We start from the raw sequence: 24,105 nt of genomic DNA on the forward strand, positions 1-24,105 counted from the left end.
TGTTATTGAGAGAATATTTAAATAAGGATGATACACAGAGTTTGGCATGTCAGTCAATTAGTCATCGGGGCAACACACAGAGTATGGGGGACGCTGGTATTTGGTATGGGTTAGCAATATTAGTACACTACAGTCTGTAATGTCCCAATGCGGGTGTACGGTGGGTGGGGCAAAGTATAGTAGGGGCAGTAGGGTACATCGCTTCATCTAATGGGTACACATAGTCATGATTAGAGCAAGCAGGCCGGGTAATGGGACAGGTGACCCTCACGTGGTGGAATCCAGATCGGTGGGTTCAGGACTCGGGACGTAGTTTAGTAGGGGGTTGTAAGGGTTTCCCCCTCCCCCCGTGTTTGCGTGAGCCACATCCGGCCACTCCTGTACTGGCGTGCCTGGTGATGGTTCGGTGAGATGCCGTACCAGCCGGATAGTTCCGAGCCATACAAACGCGCATGAGTCGCGCATAGCAACGGCCCACCCACAGCCTAAGTACACCGTTCGTTACAGGGTTCCAAGGCGCAGGCCTGACGCGAGGGATCGCGTTAAAACTCGTAGCCCTTACCCCGCAGGTGTCAGTCAAGGGGCGTCATTTCTCGAGTTTGCGGACTCGGGCTCCGAACGCCGGGGTCCTGTTCTCGAACGGGATCGTCACGTCACGAGAATGCTTTTGCCGTCCTCTCTCCGGGACAAGAGTGCTGGCGCAGCGGGCGTCGTGTGCGGGATGGGCGTTACTGCCAATCTCACGAGGTGGGGGCGATGGCCTCACCAGCGATGGCGGTCTCTGGACCGGCATTGTGGCGCCAGTTGCCAGGCTCGTGGCGTGGGCTGCAGCTGCACAGACGTGGTGGCAGGGTCTCCAGGTTTGACCCCGCACTTCCTGCAGCGCTGTGTCCCGCGTTCCGTGACGGATGGCATCCATAGAGGGGACGCAGTTACGTCGGCCGCGGGCATGAACTGCCAGTCGGCGAAGTGGTGAAAGCTGCCCCGGGAGAAGTGGTGGCTGGATCCCACTTGCTGGCACCTCAAAGGCCTTGCCTCTCGGTTTTCGTTCCGCAGGCTGTCCACGTAGAAGCGTGTGGACGGCTGGCCATTAGGGACTCTCTAGCACGCCTCTGGCTCCGGGCTTGTGAGTGGATGCCTGCCCTCCTGCTCATCGCGCACAAAACTCCCAGCTCCTGCCAGCTCCTCGCCATTCAAGCCCGAGGCAGCCCAGGCCGCTTCCAGACGGCGTTTGTGCCTTGTGCGGGCGTGGACCCAGCGAGCGATCCACCTGTTTTCGGCCGAATCGCCGTCAGGACCTGCCTCAGAAAGTTGGCTACATCCGCCGGAGGAGGCCTGCCATTCGCTTCTTCGTGGCATGTGCAGGCGGTGCGCGACGCCTCTCGACTGTGTTGGCCCGTCAGAGCGAAGGCGTGCGTGCGGACACCGCCAATTCACAAGGACTCCCATGACGGGGACGTGCCCCCGTGCCTGTGAGCAATGTTAAGAGTCTTGGCTGGCTCTTCTGGGGCAGGGACAGCCACTGTTTGACCAGCTGACCGGCAATTGGCGCGTTGCCCTTGTTGAGGGCACCTTGCCATGGCGACCTCTCAGACGAAGGCGAGCGATGGGGATCAGGAAAGGTGTGTGAGGCGTTGATCTTTTGCCAGGGGCCTAGAAAGCGCATTGCGTCGCGATCTTGGCCGCCGCCTCAGGATCCCGGATGGGTCCTCGGGGGCTGCGGACGCGGACGCCCGTCGGCGTCCAAGGTGTTGTACACCTGCCCCTCGGCAAAGGGACAACGGGTCGCCTGGATCTGGAGCTCCGTCGCCTAGCAATCAGATTTACCCACAAATCCCGCTGGTGCAATCCTTTAGAATCTAAAAATCGAAAGGTTTATCATAAAGGGAAAAGATAGAGTAGAGCTAGAATTGGTTTAAATGAATCAATTACATACAGCAATGGCAAAGTTCTAGTTCAGGTTGTAGCAGTGATGTAAGTAAACTGCAGGTTTAAATCAAGTCTCGGAGAACATCTCCAGCTGGGATGTCATCAGTCTTGTGGCAGAGCTTCATCTTGTAGCAAAGCGTCCTCCAGAGTAAGAAGCAGGATTGAAGACAAATTGAGATGAGGCCTTGCCTATATAGACCTTTTCCAGGTGTAAGACACTCCTTTGCTTCATACTGTGCGAAATTACAGCCAAAATGGAAGGCCTCAGTCACATGGGCCGTCCCGCACACCCTGCTGAGTCACAAGGCGTATTCACCTCCTCTCAATGGGTCAGTTGTGTAGGTGATGGTCCTTAATGGGCCATCAAGCAGGCTAAGCTGAGCTGACACCAGCTTGTCTGGGGCGTTACCCAGAACTGCAGCACCAATTTGAAATACAGACAGTACACAGCCAATATTCATAACTTCAACTACCAAAATGATACAGACATACAGACAGCATAATCATAACCAGTAACCCGTAACCTGGTCTTAGACACCTTATCTGACCCCCTTTAGATAAGATTTGGTGCCACTACAGGACCTTGGTTGCAACCCATGTTCTATATGGTCCCAGCTTATATCAATAACGTCACAACCTTTCATGCCAAACTTTGTAGAATATTTGCTGCAAATATATGACAGTGGTTGCCACAATGATCTATACGGTCATAGTTCAAGTCAATAACGTCACACTCTGTGGCAGGGACAACACCACAGCAGCCACCACAGTAACATTTAATTTCAGCAAGGGGAACTACACAAAAATGAGAAAGCTCATTAACCAGAAATTAACAGATACAATCCCAAAAGTGAAATCCCTGCAAGCTGCATGGAAACTTTTAAAAAAACACTGTAATAGAGGCTAAACTTAAATGTTTACCCCAACTGAAAAAAAAATCATAGTAAGAGAACCAAAAAAGTGCCACTGTGGCTCAAAAACACAGTAAAAGAAGCACTGAGAGACACAGGCGTCCTTTCGAAAGTAGAAGTTAAATCTTATTGAGGAAAATAGAAAGGAGCATAAACTCCGGTAAGTGAAGTGTGAAAATATAATTAGGAAGGACAAAAAAGAATTTGAAGAACAGCTGGCCAAAGACTCCAAAAGTAATAGCAAAAAAAAAATGTAAGTACATCTATCATAAGCATCTTTCCCAAATCTGGACCTTAGCGTCCAGAAATCTGGGTGCCTGCATGAACCCCTCTAAGCTTAATTACCAGCTTAGTTTTGATCTCGCTGCCACTATCCAAAAATTCCAAGGTTTTGGCCCCCTCTGGTCACCCCAAAACCTTCCCTGGAGAGAGCCCAAGACTCAGAGACTCTGAGTCTCACAACCAAGGGAAATAACCCACTTCCCTTCCCCCTCTCTCTCCCACCCAGATTTTCCTCTCTGGGCTAACCTGAGAGTACTGATGCAATCTCTTCACATCACAATACCAAGAAGCATGTCTCCTCTATTTCACAAAGAGACAAACCCCAAATACAAGGAAACAGAAATGATTCTATCTCTTCCCCCTCCCACCAATTCTCTGGTGCTGCAGAGCTTCACCCTCTGTAGATCTAACACAAAGAGAATTCCCCTGCTCTTCGTTCCTTAGCCTACCCAGAGAGAAAACTCAAACAAGTCTTAAAAAGAAAGCTTTATATAAAAAAAAGAAAGAAAAAAGACATCAAAATATTCTCTGTATCAAGATGACAATAATACAGGATTAATTACTTAAAAGAAAAAATGAATAAACAACCTTATTCAAAAAGAGATACAATTTAAACATTCCAGCAAACTACGCACATGTAAATACAAAACAAATAAAAGCCTATTGTTTTGCTACCTTTGTACTCACAACTTTGAAAGCTTGTGAAACTGAAGCATTAGTACGCTTGAAGATAGGAAAAAAGCCCCGTCACAGCCGAGAGACGTCAGACCCCAAAAATTCCCTCCCTGACTTTGAAAAATCCGGTTTCCTGATTGGTCCTCTGGTCAGGTGTTTGGTTCCCTTTGTTAACCCTTTACAGGTAAAAGAAACATTAACCCTTAGCTATCTGTTTATGACAACATCAGAAGCAGGCAGCCTGCTAAACAACCAGTGGGGCCACTGGACGATGGAGGTGCTAAAGGAGCACTCAAGGACGATAAGGCCATTGCAGAGAAACTAAATTTAAGTTTTTGAATCGGTCTTCATGACTGTGGATGTGAGGGAGATTTCCAAACCTGAGCCATTCTTTTTAGGTGGCACATCTGAGGAACTGTCCCAGACTGAGGGGTTATTGGAGGAGGTTTTGGGACAAATAGTTAAACTAAACAGTAATAAGTCACTGGAACCAGATGGTATTCACCTCAGAGTTCTGTAGGAACTCAGATATTAAATTGCAGAGCTACTAACTGTGGTATATAACTTATCATTTAAATCTGCTTCTGTGCCAGATGACTGGAGTGTAGCTAATGTAATCCCAATTTTTTAAAAAGGGCTCCAGAGGTGATCCTCACAATTACAGCCTGTAAGCCTGACTTCAGTATCAGGCAAACTGGTTGAAACTATGGTAAAGAACAGAATTATCAGACACATAGATGGACACAATTTGTTGGGGGAAGAGTCAACATGGTTTTTGTAAAGGGAAATCATGCCTCACCAATCTGCTAGAATTCTTTGAGGGGGTCAACAAGCATGTGGGCAAGGGGGATCCAGTGGATCGGTGACTGGTTAAAAAAAGAGGAAACAAAGGGTAGGAATAAATGGGCTGTTCTCAGAATAAAGAGAGGTAAATAGTGGCATCCCTCAAGGGTCTGTACTGGGCCCAGTTCTATTCAATATATTCATAAATGATCTGGGAAAAGGAGTAAACAGTGAGGTAACAAAATTTGTAGATGATACAAAACAACTCAGTATAGTTAAGTCCCAGGCAGACTGCAAAGAGTTACAAAGGGATCTCATAAAGCTGGGTGACTAGGCAACGAAAATGGCAGATGAAATTCAGTGTTGATAAATGCCAAGTAGTGCACATTGGAAAACATCATCCCAACTATACATAAAATGATGGGGTCTAAATTAGCTGGTACCACTCCAGAAAGATCTTGGCGTCATTGTGGATAGTTCTCTGAAAACATCCACTCAATGTGCAGTGGCAGCCAAAAAAGTGAACAATGTGGGGAATCACTAAGGAAGGGACAGATAATAAGACAGAAAATATCCTATTGCCTCTATATAAATCCATGGTACCCCCACATCTTGAATACTGCGTGCAGATGTGGTCGCCTCATCTCAGACATATACTGGCATTAGAAAAGGGCAACAAAAATTATTAGGGGTATGAAACAGCTTCCGTATGAGAAGAGGTTAATGAGACTGGGACTTTTCAGCTTGGTAAAGAGACAACTAAGGGGGAATATGATAGAGGTCTATAATATTATGACGGGGTGTGGCAAAAACAAAGTGTTATTTACTCCTCATAATACAAGAACTAGGGGTCATCAAATGAAATCAATCAGCAGCAGGTTTAAAACAAACAAAAGGAAGCATTTCTTCACACAACGCACAGTCAACCTGTGGAACTCCTTGCCAGAGGATGTTGTGACACCAAGACTATAACAGGGTTCAAAAAAGAACTAGATAAGTTCACGGAGGATAGGCCCATCAGTGGCTGTTAGCCAGGATGGGCAGGGAGGGTGTCCGTAGTCTCTGTTTGCCAGCAGTTGGGAATGGGCGACAGGGGATGGATCACTTGTTGATTCCCTGTTAGGTTCACTCCCTCTGGGGCACCTGGCATTGGCCGCTGTTTGCAGACAGGACACTGGGCTAGCTGGACCTTTGGTCTGACCCAGTATGGCCGTTCTTACATGGTTGGAGCCCTCGCCAAGGAAGTGGAAGATGGTAGATCCAGTCCCCCTGCTCCACTGATTCGATAACTAATCGGCCAGAGAGGAGCAGCAGCAGCAACCCTGCTCGCCGGATCGGACCCCTGGGCTCTGAACAAAGGGGAGTGAGGGAAAGTGGCTGGCTCTAACGGGAAGTGGGACACAGAGCGATCAGCAGCCGGAGGAGCGGAGGGGAAGAAAAGGGGGCATCTGTCTCTGGTTATGTCTGAGCTGGGGGAGACCAGACAGAGCTAAGCCAGGGCAGGGCTGTCCCTGGCGTGTGTCCAGCACCCAGCACAGGGGGGCTCTGCTCTAACTAGTGAACAAGGCCCTGATCCTGCAGACACCGTGTGTAACATTACTCAGGTGAAGGAGACTCCAGTGGGGCTGTGTGAGGGAGGGAGGGTCCACACGGCGGCTCTGCAGGGTCTGAGCCCTTGACATGCTGAGGAGCTAGTGGGATCAAACAAGCTGCATCAGCCTGACCCCCAAGCCCCGACCCCCTGAGTAGCATCTGACATTGGGGGGACACTCAGGGATGAAGAGACTCAGGGATTCAGTCTCTGCAGCACCAGGCCCTTTGTCTGGGAGCTGCAGCCCCCCCCCCCCCTTTGGCCCCGACCCGGCCCGTGGGGTGAACCCGACGACAGGGAAGTGGCATCAGTCTGTGAGCTCCATGGGGCAGGGCTCATGCAGTGCCTGGCACAACAGGGCCCCAATCCTTACAGAGGACCTGAGGGGCAGCCACAGCCTGAATCAGTGATCAGGTGTGTGCACAGCTGGGGCCCTGGCACCCCCTCCCCTGACTCCCCCAAGCTTCAGCTCCTGTCTTCCCCACCCTCCGTTCTCTGCCTGCTCCACCCTCCCCTGGGGGCTCCTCCTGGCACAATGTGCTGACCTTCCCCAGAACCTCCCCCTCCTCATCCCACTCCCACCAGCCCGTCCTCCATAATCATGTCCCCCTCCACCCCTGCTCCCCCTCACACCCTCTTCAGTCCTGCCTCCTTCCTGAGCCCCTTTCCTTCACACTCCCCTGCAGCCCCCCAATACACTTGTCCCCTTCTGCTCCCCTCCTTCTCACAGAGTACTGTCCAGTCCCACTGCCCTTCTCCTCCTCCTTCTCCCAGTCCCCCCCTCCCCCATGGCTTTATGTTTTAATTCTATCGTATGATGCCCTCCCTTTAATTTTAAAATGTGGATCAGTTCATTGTTAAGATAAGAAGGAGCAGACAGTGATGTCTGTTCTGATGGTGCATCTAGTATGTCTGGATGTGCTGGGGGAGTTCAAATGAAATGTAAAGAAAGAAACAGTGAAATACTCTGTGCACACCGCTTTGCGCATTGTTTGACCCTCATCCTAGAAGATCATGCAATTCAAGTAAATAAAACAGAACCATCTTTGATTTCTTTGGTGTTATTCAGACTCTTTATGCCTTCATGGAGGGGAGTCCTGTGCGACATGCAGTAATGGAGAAGATTTCACAAGAAGTAGGATCCCAGTTGAAGATTTTGAAGTCACTGTCAAACACAAGATGGGCAGGCAGAGCAGAAGCAGTGGCTGCTGTAAAACAAAACTGCTCCATCATTTTACAAGCTTTACAAGAGATTATCAAAACCACTCACCTTGCAGACGCTAAAATAAAAGCCAGGGGCCTTGTCCATGAACTAAACTCATTCAAGTTCATCTTTGCCCTTCACCTGTTCTCCAGATGGTGGTAAAAGTGAGTAAGGCTCTTCAAGCTCCAGATCTCAACTTACTGCAATGACAGGGGTGAAAAGCTTGTGTAACTCTTTGGCTGCGATGAGAAGTGGCCCAGAATATTTTCAATCTATTTTCAATGACAGTGTGAAAATGTGTGTAGAGAATATTGATTTCCCCAGTTAAGAAGAGAAAAAGTCCACTCGTATTGATGACATGTTTGAGTCCCAGCATCACTTTGATACAAAAGAGGAGCAAGAGAGAATAACTTAATTGTATCCACTCCTAGACTCAGTGATTACCAGCATTGACCAGCGGTTTGAACAGGAGACTTGTAAAATTGTGACTGCAGTGGGAAAACTGCTGAGCTTAGACACTGGCAGGGACGATATGAGAATCATTGCCAACAAATTTAAAGTGTCCTTGGATGAATTGGAAGCTGAAGTCAGATTGCTTCGGGGTTTTGACGGATCTGTTCCTAAAGGGAGCACTACGAACACCACCAGAGAGTGGCTTGATTGGCTAAAGGAACTGGCTCGGTCTTCCATGTTCCAGGCCTTTTACAAATCTATTCAATGCTTTGCAGTCTTACCTGTTACAAGCTGTTCATGTGAAAGAGGCTTTTCGAAACTAGCACATGTGAAAAACAAACTAAGTACAATGTCCCAACAGCTCCTCGACTCACTCATGATTTTATACATTGAACAAGAATTGGCTTTGTCAGTTAATTACAATGATGTGATTGAGGAATTTAAGTCCATAACACCTGATGAACGACATCTCATTCTCTAGGACAGGAAGAAGAAACCTTAATCTGTTTTGGTCAATTTGGGTTAGCTCATTATCTGGTTAAAGATCATGAAAATTTGACTGTATTTTTGTATACACCTGGTTATCACTACAGCAAAAATTTGGTATCTCATTTTTTGTTTGTATTTTTAAAGTAAAGTTTAGTTAGGTTTTAGTTTCTTTAGTTTGATGAATAAAAATAATGTCCTTTATGACTGAGTATTCAATAAATAAGAACAGGAGGACGTGTGGCACCTTAGAGACTAACAAATTGATTTGAGCATAAGCTTTTGTGGGGCTACAGCTCACTTCATCGGATGCATGGAATGGAAAATCTAATGAAGTGAGCTGTAGCCCATGAAACTTATGCTCAAATCAATGTGTTAGTCTCTAAGGTGCCACAAGTATTCCTGTTCTTTTTGCGGACACAGACTAACACGGCTGCTACTCTGAAACCTATTCAATAAATATTCGCCTCTAAAAAAATAAATAAATACAATTCTGTGGGTGCATACCCTAATGAAATGTGCTGGGCACGCCTATGCCCCCAGAGCTGGAATAGAACCCAGGAGTCTAGGCTCCCAGTTCCCCATGTACTGGGCCCCACTGGCTGTCCTGGGGTGAGCTGGGTGCTGGGGGAGTGCGAAGCTGGGGGCTCAGACATGGGAGCCAGGCCCGGGGGGGGGCAGTTCGGGCTCTGGTCCCCCCCCCCCCCCCGATTTCAGTCTGTGCAAAACTCTCCTGGACTCAGAGGGCGACTGAACTCAGCTCCCTGCTGGGGGGATGGAGGGTGGCCTGAGCCTGCGGGGGTGAGGCTTTGGGGGATCCGCTGCCCCCCCTCTCCGTCACCAGCCCAACCTGCCCGGCCGCTCCTCAACCAGCCCCAGCGCAGCCCGGCCCGCCGGAATCTGCCGGAGACCGATGACGCTACCCAGAGCCGCACACTGATTGGCCAGGGTGGGGGTTACTTAAGTTGGAGGTGAAGTGGAAGCTTCTGGGAAAGCCCCGAGTCGGACTGCTGGGAATTGGGGAGGTGGGGATGCTGGGGTGGGGGAGGGCGAAGGGCTTTGGGCATCTCGGGAGCTCGTCCCTGCCCCCAGCAGACGTGGGTCCAATCAAAGCGCTGACCTCCCCTCCCCCACCCTGTCTCCCTGAGGTGCTGGGATCCACCCGGCTGCAGGGCACAGCAAAGACCATGTTGGGGCAGGGACCTGCAGTGACCCCTGGGCCCTGCTCTGGGTCGCGGCTTCCCAAGGCAGCCTCCCAGCTGGCCTGCCTGGCACTGGCTGTAGGCTGCACACCCCTTGGCCAGTTCCTTTAGCACTCTTGGGTGTAAATGATCCAGGACTGGTGATGTGAGTGTCTGATTTTAGCAGCTGCTGCCTCACCTCCTCCTTTGTTAGAGAGCTGATTTTCAGTGGCACTCACACTGCCGGGTCCTGGCTCTGCATTTTAATTTAATTTTAAATGAAGCTTAAACATTTTAAAAACCTTATTTACTTTACATACAACAACAGTTTAGTTATATGTTATAGACTTAGAGAAAGAGACCTTCTAAAAACGTTAACATGTATGACTGGCACACAAAGCCTTAAATTAGAGTGAATAAATGAAGACTCGGCACAGCCCTTCTGGAAGGTTGCTGACCCCTAATCCACAGCATCATCAGGGATGGACACAGCCACCTGCCTCACTCCAAACACAGACTGAAATAGCTACGGGACATTTCTGCCTTTCCTGCTGCACTAGTTACAGTTTCACCAGCTGCATCCAGCACTGGACCTGGACTCGACCTAGGGCTGTTTGGTCCTGGAGTGTTTTTAAGCTGTTGTCTTATTGTCCTTCACACAAATGGCCATTGGAACCTTTAGTTTCCCTGATCAGTTGCCTACATTTTTACTTGTAACTTATATTCTTTGCCTTTTACTTCCTGTTTCCCAGCCTCTGTACTGACTGGGCTTTGATCTCGGTCCAGCTGGGGGTCTGCATGTTCCAGCCATTCACGCAGCGTTCTTAAAACGCCTTTTTAACCCAAAGCCTGGACCCTGCTGGGGGCTGTCGGTGAGTGGGCTCCTGCCCAACGCAGATCTCAATGGGGCTCCCCTCTGTGCACGGTCTGTTTGTGCAGATCCAGTCTAAGGGTCTGGCTGTGGTTGGAGAGCAATGTGCTCTCACCGGCTCAGCTGTTGCAGTGGTTCAGGGCCCCCTCCCCCGTGAAAAACGTGACCCAGGTTTCTAGTCTGAAGTCATCTCACGTCAGCCCCAGACGCTGGCTCCCATTCTGCTTTGTCTGGGAGACGGACGAGCCCCCTGCTCCCAGAAATCGGCTCCCCGGGGGGTCCTTATAGACGGGATCAGGTCACCCCTGAGCCGTGCACAGAACAGGCTCCTTCCATCTCTCACTCACAAGCAGCTTCTCTAGACCTTGAGGCACCTTTGTGCAGGGCCGGCTCTAGCAATTTCGCCGCCCTAAGCAGGGCGGCACGCCATGGGGGGGCTCGGCAGCTCACCGGTCCCGCGGCTCAGGTAGACCTCCCACAGACGTGCCTGCGGATGCTCCATCGGAGCCGTGGGACCAGCTGACCCTCCACAGGCACGCCTGCAGGAGGTCCACCAGAGCTGCCTGCCGCCCTCCCAGCGACCGGCAGAGCGGCCCTCCCCCCCCCCGCGGTGTGCCACCCTAAGCACGCGCTTGGCGCGCAGTGGCCTGGAGCCGGCCCTGTTTTCGTGGCTCCCCTCTGAACCCCACTAACATTTCAGCCTTTCCACAGGGCCAAAGCCAGGGCTGGACACAGCAGCCAGTGATGCTCTCACCAGGGCCGTGTACAGAGGCGACACCATCTCCGAGCACCTGCCCAATATTCCCGTTCCTACAGCCCAGGATCACAGCTGCCCCCTAAGCCACAGCATGGCCCTGGGAGCTCACATTAGTTGGGTTCTGCCATGACCCCCACGTCCAGTTCGGAGTCTCTGCGTCCCAAGGTACAGCCCACCTGACCCCCATCATGGGGGACCCACATCCTCAGTTCCTGGCTGTCCAGCCTGGCCCCTGACTGTGTGAATGGGTCCAGCTCCCCGCGTGCCCCAGCTCACTGTGTGTAACTGACCCGTCCCGGCATCACCCCCCACTCCCCAGCCTCGGTGTCCCTGCAGATGCCCCCCAGGGTGGGGTTACATCGTCTCTCTGCTCACCCAGCTACTGACTAGCCCTGGCCCCAGGGCCAGGTCCTGCCAGACCCCACTGCAAACAGCCCCCCCAGCCGAGCGCCCAGCCCCCCAGGGCCAGGCCCTGCCAGACCCCACTGCAAACAGCCCCCACAGCCGTGCACCCAGCCCCCCAGGGCCTCCCCAGCCGGCAGGAGCCCAGGGCCTGTGTCTGGAGCTGTCTAAAGGGACCTGGGAACATTCCCCCCAGGGACAGCTGGACAGCAGCAGCCAATGGTAACATGTAGGAGGCTGGACCAAGGCTCCGGTGGCCAATGGGAGAGCTTGGTTGGTGGGTGGTGTTATTGGCAGGTTGAAGCAGCCAATCGCTGCTGGCGGGAGCTTGGAGTGGGTGAGGTCTCCCAGCACATGGCAGGGGAGGGGTGTGAAGAAGCTGGGCTGAGTCTTGGTGCCATGGTCGGGGGGGGGGAAGGGGGGGAATCTGCCCTTCGCATCACAGTGACCCCAGCCTGGGGGACGTCACTACAGCACCCAGACAGGCCAGTGTCTCTGCAGCCACTCGCCCTGCAGGGCTCAGTCCTGGGGGAGCCTGGCCCATGAACCCTGCCCTGCTCCTGGGCTCCCAGCCATGGGAAGAGCTCAAAGTGCTCCATGGACCATCCCTCAGCCCCAGAGCCTCCCCCACCGACCCAGGAGAAGACTGGCCACATTTCACACAAGGGGAAACTGAGGCACAGGAAGCCTCACAGCTTTCAGCAAGTCAGTGTCAGCAACGGGAATAGAACCCGGAAGTGCTGACGCCCAGCCCTCCCCACCCCCCACTCTAACCCACTTGATCCCACTCCTCTCAGAGCTGAGATAGAACCCAGGAGTCCTGGTTCCTTACTTAGCCCTCCTACCAAACTCTCTTAACTCCCAGCGTAATCCAGAGCCCCTGGACAGGCTGCAGCTGGGCTGGGATAACACAGGCTGCCGCGGGCACGGCCCAGACTGACCAGATTTTAAATCAGGATCAAAACCTCAAAAATATCCCAAAAAATCCACTTTATTGCTGTTAGCAAAGCTGCAGAGCGAGATGGGGGGCGGCTGGGCTGTGGACACACACGGGGCACAGGGCGGGGGCTGTACAGGGACTGGGCCCTTCCCACACAGACCCCGCGCTGAGGCTGCACCACCCCCAGCCATGGGCCCAATCCTGCCCCACAGGGATCCTACTGACCTAGGATGGCCGAATCTGCCCCAAAGCCTTCTGGGTCATGGCTGGAGGGGCTTTACCTGGGGTGACTGACAGCAGCTTCTGGCCAATAGGGGCCGGGCTCAGGGCCAGATCCAGCACCCACTGGAGTCAAGAGAAACCTTCCCCATGACGGCAATGGGGTTTGGATCAGCCCTGTGGGCCCTGCTGAACCCTGACGAGGGGCGACCCCCATTCCCAGCCTCATGGGCAGCAGCCCTGTCCCTTGCTGCCCCCTGATGAGGGGTGACCCCCATTCCCAGCCCCACGGGGCAGCAGCCCTCTCCCCTGCTGCCCCCCGACGAGAGGCGATCCCAATTCCCAGCCCCATGGGGCAGGAGCCCTCTCCCTGGATAGGCTCCCCCCTCCCAAGCCCAGCAGGGGGGTTCAGGGGCAGCCCAAGGGGGCCGGCTCCCCAGTGAGTCTCTAGCGGGTTGGCTCAGCGCAGTTACGGGGCCGGGAGACTCCTGCTTGGGTACGGCAGCTGGCACTGACGGGCACGGAGCAGGGATGCTGGGGCAGAGATGGGGTGGTGCAAGTGAGTCTCACGAAGGCACCTGTGGGATTCGGGGGCGCCAGCTCCTCCCCACATTTATCTGAAAAGCAAAGAGGGTCAGTTACCAGGAGCCCTGGGCCCTGATGTGAGATTGGCAGGGATCGGGGCCACTCCCCAGCACCCCCAGGGAGTCTCTCATTGACGCAGGAGGTGCTGGTTGGGCACAAGGGCTGTGGCTGGCTGGGGGGGCACAGCAGGTGGGGGGGTCTCCCCAGGGGGTGTGGGTGGGCTGCGAGGCTGTGGCTGGCTGGGGGGACAGAGCAGGTAGGGAGGTCTCCCCAGTGGGTGCTGGGTGGGCCATGGGTGCAACGGGTCCCCTCCCCAGGCAGCAGCTACTCACAAGGGGCCCCGCGGGTTGCGGGCGGCGTTCATCTTCATGCCCTTGATGATGAGGATGGTGCCCGCGATGATGCAGACGATGCCCACGGCCAGGCCCAGGGCGCACACCAGGGTCTCTGTGGTCTCGGGGACGGGGGTGGGCACCTGGACTTCTGGAGAGAGGGGGAGAGGGACAGGGCATGGAGTGAGGGGGCTGTTCCCACCTTCCCTCCCAGAGCCGGGAGAGAACCCAGGCGTCCTGACTCCCAACTCTGACCCCTGCTCTAACCCGCCAGCCCCCACTCCTCTCACAGAGCTGGGAGAGAACCCAGGAGTCCTGGCTCCCAGCCCTGTGCCCAGCAGGGTCCCCGGCGCCCCGGTCTCACCCCAGTGCTTCATGAAGGACTCGGGCAGCCCCCCGTGCTCCACCCGGCAGTCGTAGAAGTCGCCCTGGCTGGGGACGAAGGGCAGGTAGGAGAACTTGCGGAAGGAGTTGTCCTGGCGGGGGTAGAAGTCGGTCTCATAGACACCCTCGGTCACCTCCTGCCCGTTCTTCAGCCACGTCACGCTGACTGCGGGCGGGGAGAACTTGTCCACGAAGCAGATCAGGACGTTGGGCTCCCCCAGCTCCACGGGGTCTTCGGGGAACACGGTCACCTCAGGGGGCACTGGGGAGACAGGGGTTAGTGAGTCCCATTGCCTGCCCCTGAGCCAGCCAGTCCCTGCCCTGGGGCCGAATGGGAGCCGGCGCCCCCCAGAGGGGAAAGGCCCCATGTCCCATTCCCTGCCCCCCTGAGCCAGCCAGTCCCTGGTGCTCACACTCCAGCTCAGGGTCTCTCCCCAGGACTGTGGGGGCATCACCGGGGCCGTCCCAGCTCCCTGCACTGACGGCTCATGGGGCACCAGGGGCAGGGGAGAGAATCCCTCAGGGGCAGGGCCTGGCGCTGGGCAGGGGCCACGAACAGCCCTTGGCAAAGGAGCTACCCTGGGCCCCCAGCTTGGAGGGTGTGAACTGCCCGGCCCCCCCGCCCTGCAGAGCCCTGGCCCAGCTGACTGGCTCCCCGGAGCCCTCCAGGGGCTGGGAGGGGAGCTGAGGGGGGACGGGTCCCGGGAATGGTGCCTGGCAGGGAAAATGTCCCACCGTTCTCAGCCCGTGTGCGGTTGGACCTCTTGATCAGAATGTCCAGGTTCTGCTTGTCCACAGCAATGTTGCCCAGGGCGTCCTGCGCCTCGAAGCTGGCGAACTTGCTGAATTCAGGCAGGTGCCAGACGGTCTCCTTCCTCTCCAGGTCCACATAGAACATCTCGTCCTGGTCGAACTCGTGCATGTACTGCCCGGACTCCTGCTGGGATCGGTCCGTGCGCTGGTAGAACTCCGCCTGGGAGGACACGTGATCCACTGCGGGGAGACGGGCGTCCCCATCAGCACCCACACCAGCCCCTCCCCGGGATACAGGGTCTCTGATCTCTTCCCCTGGGGCCACAGCCCCCAGCCGTGACATTGGCACTGGGACGTCCCGGTGTGAGGGGAAAGCAGGTGCAGGGAGCCCAGTGACCCCTGGTATCGTGCTGGGACATTGGGGTCAGTGCTGCCTGGGAGGGGACAGCGCCCCCTACTGTGCCCCCCCTTCTGCTCACTTCAATCCCATCCAAGCCGTGGCCGGGCCTATCCCCACTTAGCTTGTGAAGGGGACATGGCCCCAGCCCACAGCAGTGTAGGGGGGAGGCTGGATGTCATTACTGCCGGACATTTCATTCTCCTGTCTGTGCGTGGGGCTGGTTCCGTGTCCCAGTGTCACCATGACCTGGTTCTCGGGGCGATTTCAGTTCCTGGCCCCCGACACTCACACCCCAGGGCCGGTCACTGGGAGACCCGGGAACTCCCCAGCCAGAGACATTAAAGCTGCACTGGGGGGTCAGACACACTCCAGGGGGGAGGGGTCTGGCTCTGGGATGAGGCTGGGAGTCCCCAGGGCCCAAGGGAGTTGGGCACCTACATCTGAGGGAGTCGTTTGCTGACCCCAGCTCGCCCGGCAGGATCTCACCAAGTGACTACAGAGGAGGGAACCTGCCACCACTAGCCAAGGAGAGTCGGCTCCACAGAGCTCCCCACCCCGCCCCCGGCCCGTGGGTCTGAGCCCTGGGGGGACGGGGGACAATGGGGACAGACCGGGGAGCGGGGCCAGGGGCTCCCAGCTCTGCACAGACACACTCACTGCTCAGCAGGGTCTGGGCGGAACACGGCTCTTTGGGGAACGTTCTCTCATCCCCCTGTGCCTGGCGCCCCCCTGGGGGGATCAGCCCCCGATACCCTGTGGGGGAGGAGGGCTGCACCCCTAGGGCAGGGTTGTGTCGTACCCAGACCACAGCGACTTCCCCATGATCCCTCTGCTGCCCCTCTGCCAGCCTCCCCTCCCCACTCCCTGCCACAGGAGTGAGACCCTCCTCCCTGCACCCCCCCATCTGACTCCCCTCTGTACCCGCTCCCTGCCCCATCAGCCCCCCAAAGTCCCCTCTCTGGGGGTGAAGCTGCCCCCCCCAGCCCAGGTGCCCCTGCCCCGCCCGTACCTGTCACCGCCCCGGCACCCAGCAGGGCCAGCAGGGTGAGCAGGGCCAGCTGGGCCATGGGGACGCCCCGTCCTGCACCCATCTCCTCTCCCCGGCACTGGGCTGGGTGCGGGGCCGGCAGTGCTAGGGGGTCGGGGGGGCACATGTCACACCCCAGAAGGGGCAGCACCCAGCATTGGCCAGGGGAGCCCAGCCCAGGGCCTGCGCCCAATGGCAGAAATCCCTGCACCAACCAGGCTGTTACCGGGCAGAGCAGCAGCGCTGAGCCTCGCCCAGAGGAGATGGAGAAATTCAGGGTTCCCGGCTCTCAGGATTGTGTCACGAATCAGGATAATTCTTGTGTTTTCCTAAAGCCCCAGCTCCGGGAGTCACGTGGGTCTGGGACGATTCCAGCCTTGTTCTTACAGACCAAGGGAGTGTCCACCCCTCGGGGCTGTGGGGAGAGCTTCAACCTGTGACCCCTGGGCACCCTAAGGGCTCAAAGAGCAGCAGGCAAATAACCCCCACAGCTGGGATCTGTACGTCATTGCAGGATTTTAAAGCCAATCTCAGGATTTCTGAATATTTGGGGTTGATGATACTACAAATTCCTGACCAGACACCTGCTCCCGGTGTGGACATGGCACCTTGGGGGGTTGTTCCTGATGTGGACACAGTGCCACCGGGGGGGCTGTCCCCAGTGTGGAGGCGGTGCCGCTGGTGGGGGGGAGTTGTCCCTGACATCGACAATGGCACTGCCAGGGGGTGAGGGGAGGGAGGGAAGGGGTTGTCCCCAATGCAGAGACAGCACCTCCCCACACAGAGCTCATGCCACCCCTAGCCCCCCTGTTCTGCAGCACAGCTGTATGTGCACATGGGGGACTTGGCCGGGCCAGCTCTGCACTGGGGAGTCACCCCCCCCGACCCACAGAAATCTGCAGGGACAAGAGTTAAGTGTAGACCAGGCCACAAATGGGGTTTGGGGCACCATCCATGGGAGACTGGACCCCAGGACCAGTCCCCTCTATGGCAGCGAGTCTCAAACTTTTGTACTGGTGACCCCTTCCAAATAGCAAGGCTCTGAGCGCAACCCCCCTTATCAATTTAAAACACTTTTTTATATATTTAACACCATTATAAATGCTGGAGGCAAAGCAGGGTTTGCGGTGGAGGCCAACAGCTCGTAACCCCCCATGTAATAACCTCACGACCCCCTGAGGGGTTCCGACCCCGAGTCTCAGAACCCTGGCTCTAGGGGACGCTGTTCCCATCCGGCCCCAGGGCGGGGACTGGCTGGCTGGGGAGGTGGGGACGGGGACATGGGGCCTTTCCCCTCTGCTGGCACCGGCTCCGATCTCCTGTTAGTGACCAAACTCCATCCCCCCGGGGTCTGGCCTGGGCCCTGTGTGGGGCATTGGTCCCTGTCCCCTTCCCAAACCTGCCCCCCCATGGCACCAACTCGCCCCCCCGCCCGAGTACCGCGCTGGGTGTTCACACTGCCCCCTGCAGGAGGGGCCGGAGAGGGGCTGGCCCAGCAGTTCGGGGCTGGCCTGGGACCCAGGAGCCCTGGGGTCATTCCCGGCCCTGCCACAGACTGTGTGTGACCCTGGGCCAGTCACTGACTCCTCTGGGCCTACCTCCCCAGCTGGGCCATGGGGACACTGGTCCGGCCCTGCCCCATGGGGCGGGGGGGTGAATGCAGCAGAGAGGGGGAGGGGCTCAGAGACTGGGGGCCAGAGAATCCCCTTCGGGAGATCCATGGTGGGAGCAGCTGGGAGGCCGAGCTGTGCCTGACCCAGGGAGACTGAGCCCCCGTTCTATGGTGGGGTCCCCAGGGCCACCCAGAGGATTCAGGGGGCCTGGGGCAAAGCAATTTTGGGGGCCCCTTCCATAAAAAAAAGTTGCAATACTACAGAATACTATATTCTCGTGGAGGCCTCTGCAGGGCCTGGGGCAAATTGCCCCACTTGCCCCCCCTTTGGGTGGCCCTGGGGGGCAGGGCTCATGCCCATGGAGGTGGGGGAGGGGGAAGCTAAGAACTTCTGCCTGTGGGGCCAGCCCCAAACCTTCCCCTGGGACTAAATTTACCCCCAACAAACCAGAGACTCTCCACATCCATCCTGCCCCAGCTGGGAGCAGAGGGTCAAGGCACCAGGGGAAGGGGACGGTGGGTCCCAGGCCCGTTGCTGGGGGCCCTGCTCTGGTGGGGGCTGGTCCCTGGGCCGGCCCCGCTCTCCAGCTGCCCCAGGGCCATGGCAGGCACCGGGCGAGTCCTGCACCCCGACCCCAGGCCCTGCTCTGCCCCCTACGAGGGAGAAGTAGGGAACCGAGGCCTGCTGGGGCCGGCTCTGCCTGGCGACTGATGATGCTGCCCAGCCCCGATGCTGACTGGCCCCTGGGCTGGGGGTGCCCATCCCCGGGGCCGTGGGCAGCGTCCCAGGGCTGGTGCTTGGAGCTGGACAGAGAAGGTCTCAGGCTGGGGGGTCCCGAGGAGTTTCCAAGTCTCTCCCTTCTGAGCAGCGATGGGGGCAGGTCGGATCCTGGAGGCCGGGGCTCTGCTAGTGACACTGATGGTGCTGAGAACCCACCTGGCTCATTGCACGGAGCCCGAAGGTGAGCAGAGACCCCAGCGCCCCAGGGAGCCCTGTCCTGGGCAGCACTGGGTGTATCCGGGGGGGTCAGACCCCAGCGCCCTGGGGAGCCCCGTCCTGGGTGGTGCTGGGTGCATCCGGGGGGATCAGACCCCAGCACCATGGGGAGCCCCGTGCTGGGCAGGGCTGGGTGTATCTAGGGGGGGTCAGCCCCCAGCCCCCTGGGGAGCCCCATCCTGGGCGGTGCTGGGTGTATCCGGGAGGGGGTCAGACCCCAGGACCCTGGGGAGCCCCGTGCTGGGCAGGGCTGGGTGTATCCGGGAGGGGGTCAGACCCCAGGACCCTGGGGAGCCCCGTCCTGGGCAGGTGCTGGGTGTATCCGGGGGGGGTCAGACCCCAGCACCCTGGGGAGCCCCGTGCTGGGCAGGGCTGGGTGTATCCGGGAGGGGGTCAGACCCCAGGACCCTGGGGAGCCCCGTCCTGGGCAGGTGCTGGGTGTATCCGGGGGGGGTCAGACCCCAGCACCCTGGGGAGCCCCGTGCTGGGCAGCACTGCGTGTATCCGGGGGGGTCAGACCCCAGCGCCCTGGGGAGCCCCATCTTGGGCAGCACTGGGTGTATCCGGGGGTGTCAGACCCCAGCGCCCTGGGGAGCCCCGTCCTGGGCGGTGCTGGGTGTATCCAGGGGGGGGTCAGACTCCAGCGTCCCGGGAGCCCCGTCCTGCCTGTGCCGCTGTCACCCCTGCTCGGTGTCTCCGCCCCTGTGCCTGGCACAGTGTCTGCCCTACACGCCCCCACCCCGGTCAGTGTTACTGTCACTCCCCTCTCCCCCCACGGCCCTGCCCGCCCGCCGGGCTCCGCTGGGTAAGGGAGGGGTTCGGGGCGGGGGGGCTCCGGCTGTTCCCCCCCCCGCTGAGCTGCGAGCCCGGGGACAGGATGGGGAGGGGCAGGTGGCGGGTCCCTGAGCCGGGCCTGTCCCCCCCCGCAGGGCGGTTCCTGCTCCAGGCGAAGCACGAGTGTCACTTCACCAACGGCACCGAGCGGGTCCGGTACCTGCACCGCTACATCTGGGACCGGCAGGAGTTCGTGCACTTCGACAGCGACCTGGGGGTGTTCGAGGCGGACACGGAGCTGGGGCGGCCCGACGCCGAGTACTGGAACAGCCGGCCCGAGATCCTGGCGGACGCGCGGGCTGCGGCGGACCGGTTCTGCCGGCACAACTACGGGGTGGAGAAACCTTTCACCATCGACCGGAGAGGTGAGTGCGGGGGGGGGAGGCTCAGCTGCTCCTGCGCTGGGGGGCGGCAGGGAGAGGGCGGGGGCCAGGGCAGGGCAGGGGACGGAGCACAGAGAGCAGGGGGTGGGGTCACCCAGGGGCAGGGGGGGAGGGAACCAGAGTCTGGGAGGCCAAGATCATGTCCCCAGGTCTGGCTGTGCCACCCCCTGTCTGCAGGGCGCTGAGCCCCAGGCCCAGCTCAGTCTTGGGGTGGGGGGGTGACTGACCCTCCCTCTACTCCTCTGGGGATTGAGCCCCCAGTGCCCCCCACTCAGACCCCGTAGGGCAGGGGGCTGCTGCAGCGCCTACGCCCCTTCCTGGGCTGGGGTGCCCCCAGCGGGGGAGGGGTGGGGGCAGCTCCTGGTCCCTGGGCTGAGACCCCATCTCCCTGGTCCCCAGCATCAGTCCCTGGCTCTGTCCCCATGGGGATGACGGGATGCAACTCCCCTCAGGCCCTTTCTGCTGGAGCCTGCCCAGGGCAATGGGGCGCAGGAGGCAACCAGCCCACAGGGTGTTGATAGGGGGCTGGGGCCTGTCCCTGGGACAGGGGGGCACCTCTTTTTCCTCAGCAACCTTCCGTCTCCAGCCCCTTTCCCAGCCCTCCTCTCTCTCTCTCCCCAGTTCAGCCTGAGGTGACAGTTTTCCCCACGAAATCGGAGTCCCAGCCCCACTCCCACCTGCTGGTTTGCTCCGTGGCGGGGTTTTACCCCGGGGGGATCGAGATCAAGTGGCTGAAGAACGGGCAGGAGCAGACGGCCGGGGTGGTGTCCACGGAGCTGCTCCAGAACGGAGACTGGACCTTCCAGATCCTGGTGATGCTGGAGATGAGCCCCCAGCGCGGGGACGTCTACACCTGCCAGGTGGAGCACATCAGCCTGCGGGACCCCATTGCCGTGCACTGGGGTAAGAGTCTCTGGGTGTGGGGCAGCCCCTGAGCTTGCAGCTGCTCCCAACCCCCAGCTCTGTGGAGCCCTCAGTGGATGGGCCTGGGGCAGAGCACTCACATGAGCCCTCCTAGCCCAAATCTATCGACCTGGGCTGGGAGCTCACGTCCACAGGCTGCAAAAAGCCGTGGAGACACAACCTGAGTAGGGCAGTGATGAGGTGGGGGAGGAGAAAAGTCTCCATATGACTGGTCTGCAGAAGGGAGATCGGGAGCGTCTGTCCCCCCTGTCTCACAGCAATGGGACAAGGGGACACTCAGTGGAATGGAAAGGGGCAAATTCACACTTGGCAAAAGGAAGGATGTTTTCCACACAGTGTAATTAGCCTGTGGAACTCACTGCCACAGGGTGTCACTGAGCCCAAGAACAGAGCAAGGTTCATACAGAGACTGGCTCTTTCAGTGTCTCACAGACTGGCCAAGGCTAGACTCAGAGCTGTGCCTTGAGTAGGGTGAATCGGGGCAACTGCTCTGGGCCCCATGGGACAGTGCAATTGGCCGGCGCGGTTGGTCCTGGAAGAGACAAATCTGTCACTTCCGCCCCAGGCCCCTCACTCCCCTAGGGACGGCCCTGGCTAGACCAGTTCATGCTGACAATGGGCAGGGATATTAGACCTCGCGCTGCAGGGTCTGAGCTGATCTCTGAAGATCACAGACTAGGAGGAGCCCTGAGGTGGGGCAGATTGTCCCATAGCTGCTCCTGCAGGCCCTGGCCCCTGGTTCTCCCCCCGGCCAGTGCTGGTCACTGGCCCGGAGGCCCCTGGAACTGCCCCGGCCAGCGCTGGTCACTGGCGCGGATGGAAGCCTGGCCCAGGGGCCTCTGGCTCTGACCCGGTCGGCACCGGTCACTGGCACGGACGGGAGCCCGGCCCGGAGGCCCCTGGCTCTGACCCGGCCCGTTCCATGTCCCTGTTTCAGAGGCGCAGTCTGACTCCGCCAGGAGCAAGATGCTGACGGGGGTCGGGGGCTTCGTGCTGGGGCTGATCTTCCTGGCGCCCGGACTCCTCATCTACCTGAAGAATAAGAAAGGTGAATGGCTCCAGGGCACTGGGGTGTCTCTAGGGGTATGTGGGGTTGTGGGGGCTCAGAGGAATCTGGGCCTGGCTGCAGGCTCCTCCCCACCACCAGCAGAGGCTGCTCAGAGCCTGGCAGGGGCCTCCCGGCTTCATCTCTCCTGGGTCCGGGGCTGGGTCAGACCCTCCCCCCTCCTAGGGCAGGGACAGAGCAGGGGCCGTGGGGAGATCTCAGTGCGGGGCCCCAGGGCCAGGCTGGGAGCTCCTGGTCTCCCCTCCCCCGGCCGAGCCCCCGGGGTGGGACAGACCCCAACCCCGTGCAGTGCAGGGAGCTGCCCCAGCCCCGGGGCTCAGAGCGTTTCCCGTCCCCTCCACCGGGCAGGGACTCTGGATCAGGGATTTACAGTGATAACGAGGGGGGGACCCCAGGTCTGGGGCCGGAGGGGGGCTGGGTTCCTAGTGAGGGAAGTTCCATGCTGTGGAGCAGGGGCTGGAGCTCTGACCCCCAGGAACCGGCTCCCTCGCCCAGGGCTTTGACCATGTTTCTCTTTGTTTTTCAGGGCGCCCCATTCCCCAACCTGCAGGTAATTTCAATCCCCTTCCCCCGTTAAACCCATCTCGCCCGACACTGAGCACAGGCTGCCTGGGGCACCCATGGGGCGGCTGCTTCTGCCCCTTGGCCCCTGACACCCGCCCAGCTCAGCCCCTGGGTTGCTGGGCAATGGGGTGCTGGTCCCGTGGAGGAGGAGACTGCAGCTCCCTCGGTCCCCATTCAAGCCAATCCCCGAGCTGCTCCCGGGGGCAGAGGGTCCTGGGTCCTGCTGAGCATCGCCCAGCCCTGCAGCTGCTGGGCAGAGTCACTGGGGTGCCCTGGGGCCTGGCAGAGAAAATACGCCCATCCGTCCCGCCAGGCCCACAGCCAGGGGCTGATTTCTCTCCCCTCTCCCTGCAGGGCTCCTGAGTTAGATCCTGGGCGTCAGATCCCCCGGCCGGCAGGAGTTTCCATCCGTCTCCCCAGCACCTCACCCAGCCCGGAGAATGCAGAACCTGGGGCCGGTCCCTTCCTGTCCCCATCTGCTCCCTGCGCTCTGCCCGGCTCCAGCCCGCACTGCCCCCGCCTGGGGACCCGTCCCTGCCCCTCGGTCCCAGCAAGACCCTGGGGCGACCCTGTCACGCTGTTGAGTGGGTTACGAGTGTGGGGACCAATCTCAGGGCACAGTACCTAGGGCACCAACCCCAAATTGGCTGAGTTCTGTACTGAGTTTTAACCATAGTATCAAGTGTGAACTCCACAGGCCCTGTAACAATGTATCCGCGGAGTCACAGACAGTCCGCTTGGGCTCAGATCTGTCTGGCCATCCCGGCCAGCCTGCCCTTGTGATTGATTGATCGTCCCTTCCACCGCAAATCACAGTGACATTCGGTCACTCCCTGTCCCAAAGGAGCAGTCGCTCACCCCAGGGCAGCGGCACCTTCGATCTCACTGCACAGACAACGCTTGCAGCCAACCCTGTAATAACCTCAGTAAAGATTTGTTAATGAAGACAAAGCTCTGGGAGTTCTTGACAAGGTTACAGCAGGTCACACACACACACACACGCACACACACACACGCACGCACACACACGCGCACACACACACCTAGGGGCCCAAAGGTCACAGACACTCCTGTCAGAAGCCAGCACTGTCTGTGCTGTGGGGCTGACCTGGGCACAGCCAGGGGATCTGGTGCTTATGCCTGGTCATTCCTGCCCTGTCACAGCCAAGCAGCACCCAGCGGGAGATTTCTCCTGGACTGGGGTTTTCATGCCCTTCCTGCCCAAGTTCAGGCTGGTGGGACGAGCGCTCCTGCACCTCTCCTCTTCAGGGGTGTGGGGGGGGGCCCTCAACCAAGTCTTGTGTCCTCTGAGGTCTCCCAAGGGCCCCCCTGGGGCGCAGGGCTTGTCCACATGCTCAGCGCTGCTGCAGCACGTCTGGTGACGACGCTTCGTGACGATGGGCAGGAGATCTCCCCTTGGCCTGATAACCCATCCCTGCGCCGCAGGGGAGTAGGGGGGAGACGCTCTCCGTTGGCAGTGCCAGGCACACGAGTGCTTGTGTCCGTCTCACTCACATCACGCAGGGAGGTGGTTTATTCACACAGGGGCGTGCGCCGGGG

The 24,105-nt window shown here is 58.3% G+C and overlaps 2 protein-coding genes across 2 annotated transcripts; one reads left to right on the top strand and one right to left on the bottom strand.

Annotated features, from left to right (window-relative positions):
- Positions 1-12,500: 12,500 nt before the first annotated feature.
- On the bottom strand, positions 12,501-16,290 carry LOC116821657 (HLA class II histocompatibility antigen, DR alpha chain-like). Its single transcript, XM_032775017.2, has 5 exons — positions 16,148-16,290; positions 14,721-14,978; positions 13,966-14,247; positions 13,602-13,752; positions 12,501-13,301 (listed from the first exon to the last, which is right to left on the bottom strand). Exons 1-5 carry the CDS (start codon positions 16,227-16,229, stop codon positions 13,298-13,300), a joined length of 777 nt encoding a protein of 258 aa, XP_032630908.2. The 5' UTR covers positions 16,230-16,290; the 3' UTR covers positions 12,501-13,297.
- A 2,293-nt stretch (positions 16,291-18,583) lies between these two features.
- LOC116821659 (H-2 class II histocompatibility antigen, E-S beta chain-like) lies at positions 18,584-23,496 on the top strand. The gene is made up of 6 exons (XM_032775018.2): positions 18,584-18,739; positions 19,704-19,973; positions 20,613-20,894; positions 21,853-21,963; positions 22,508-22,531; positions 22,900-23,496. The coding sequence occupies exons 1-6, from the start codon at positions 18,649-18,651 to the stop codon at positions 22,911-22,913; spliced, it is 792 nt and encodes a 263-aa protein (XP_032630909.1). The 5' UTR covers positions 18,584-18,648; the 3' UTR covers positions 22,914-23,496.
- Positions 23,497-24,105: the final 609 nt, after the last annotated feature.

This window comes from Chelonoidis abingdonii, chromosome 12, assembly GCF_003597395.2.
Source record: "Chelonoidis abingdonii isolate Lonesome George chromosome 12, CheloAbing_2.0, whole genome shotgun sequence".
NCBI classification, from domain to species: Eukaryota; Metazoa; Chordata; order Testudines; family Testudinidae; genus Chelonoidis; species Chelonoidis abingdonii.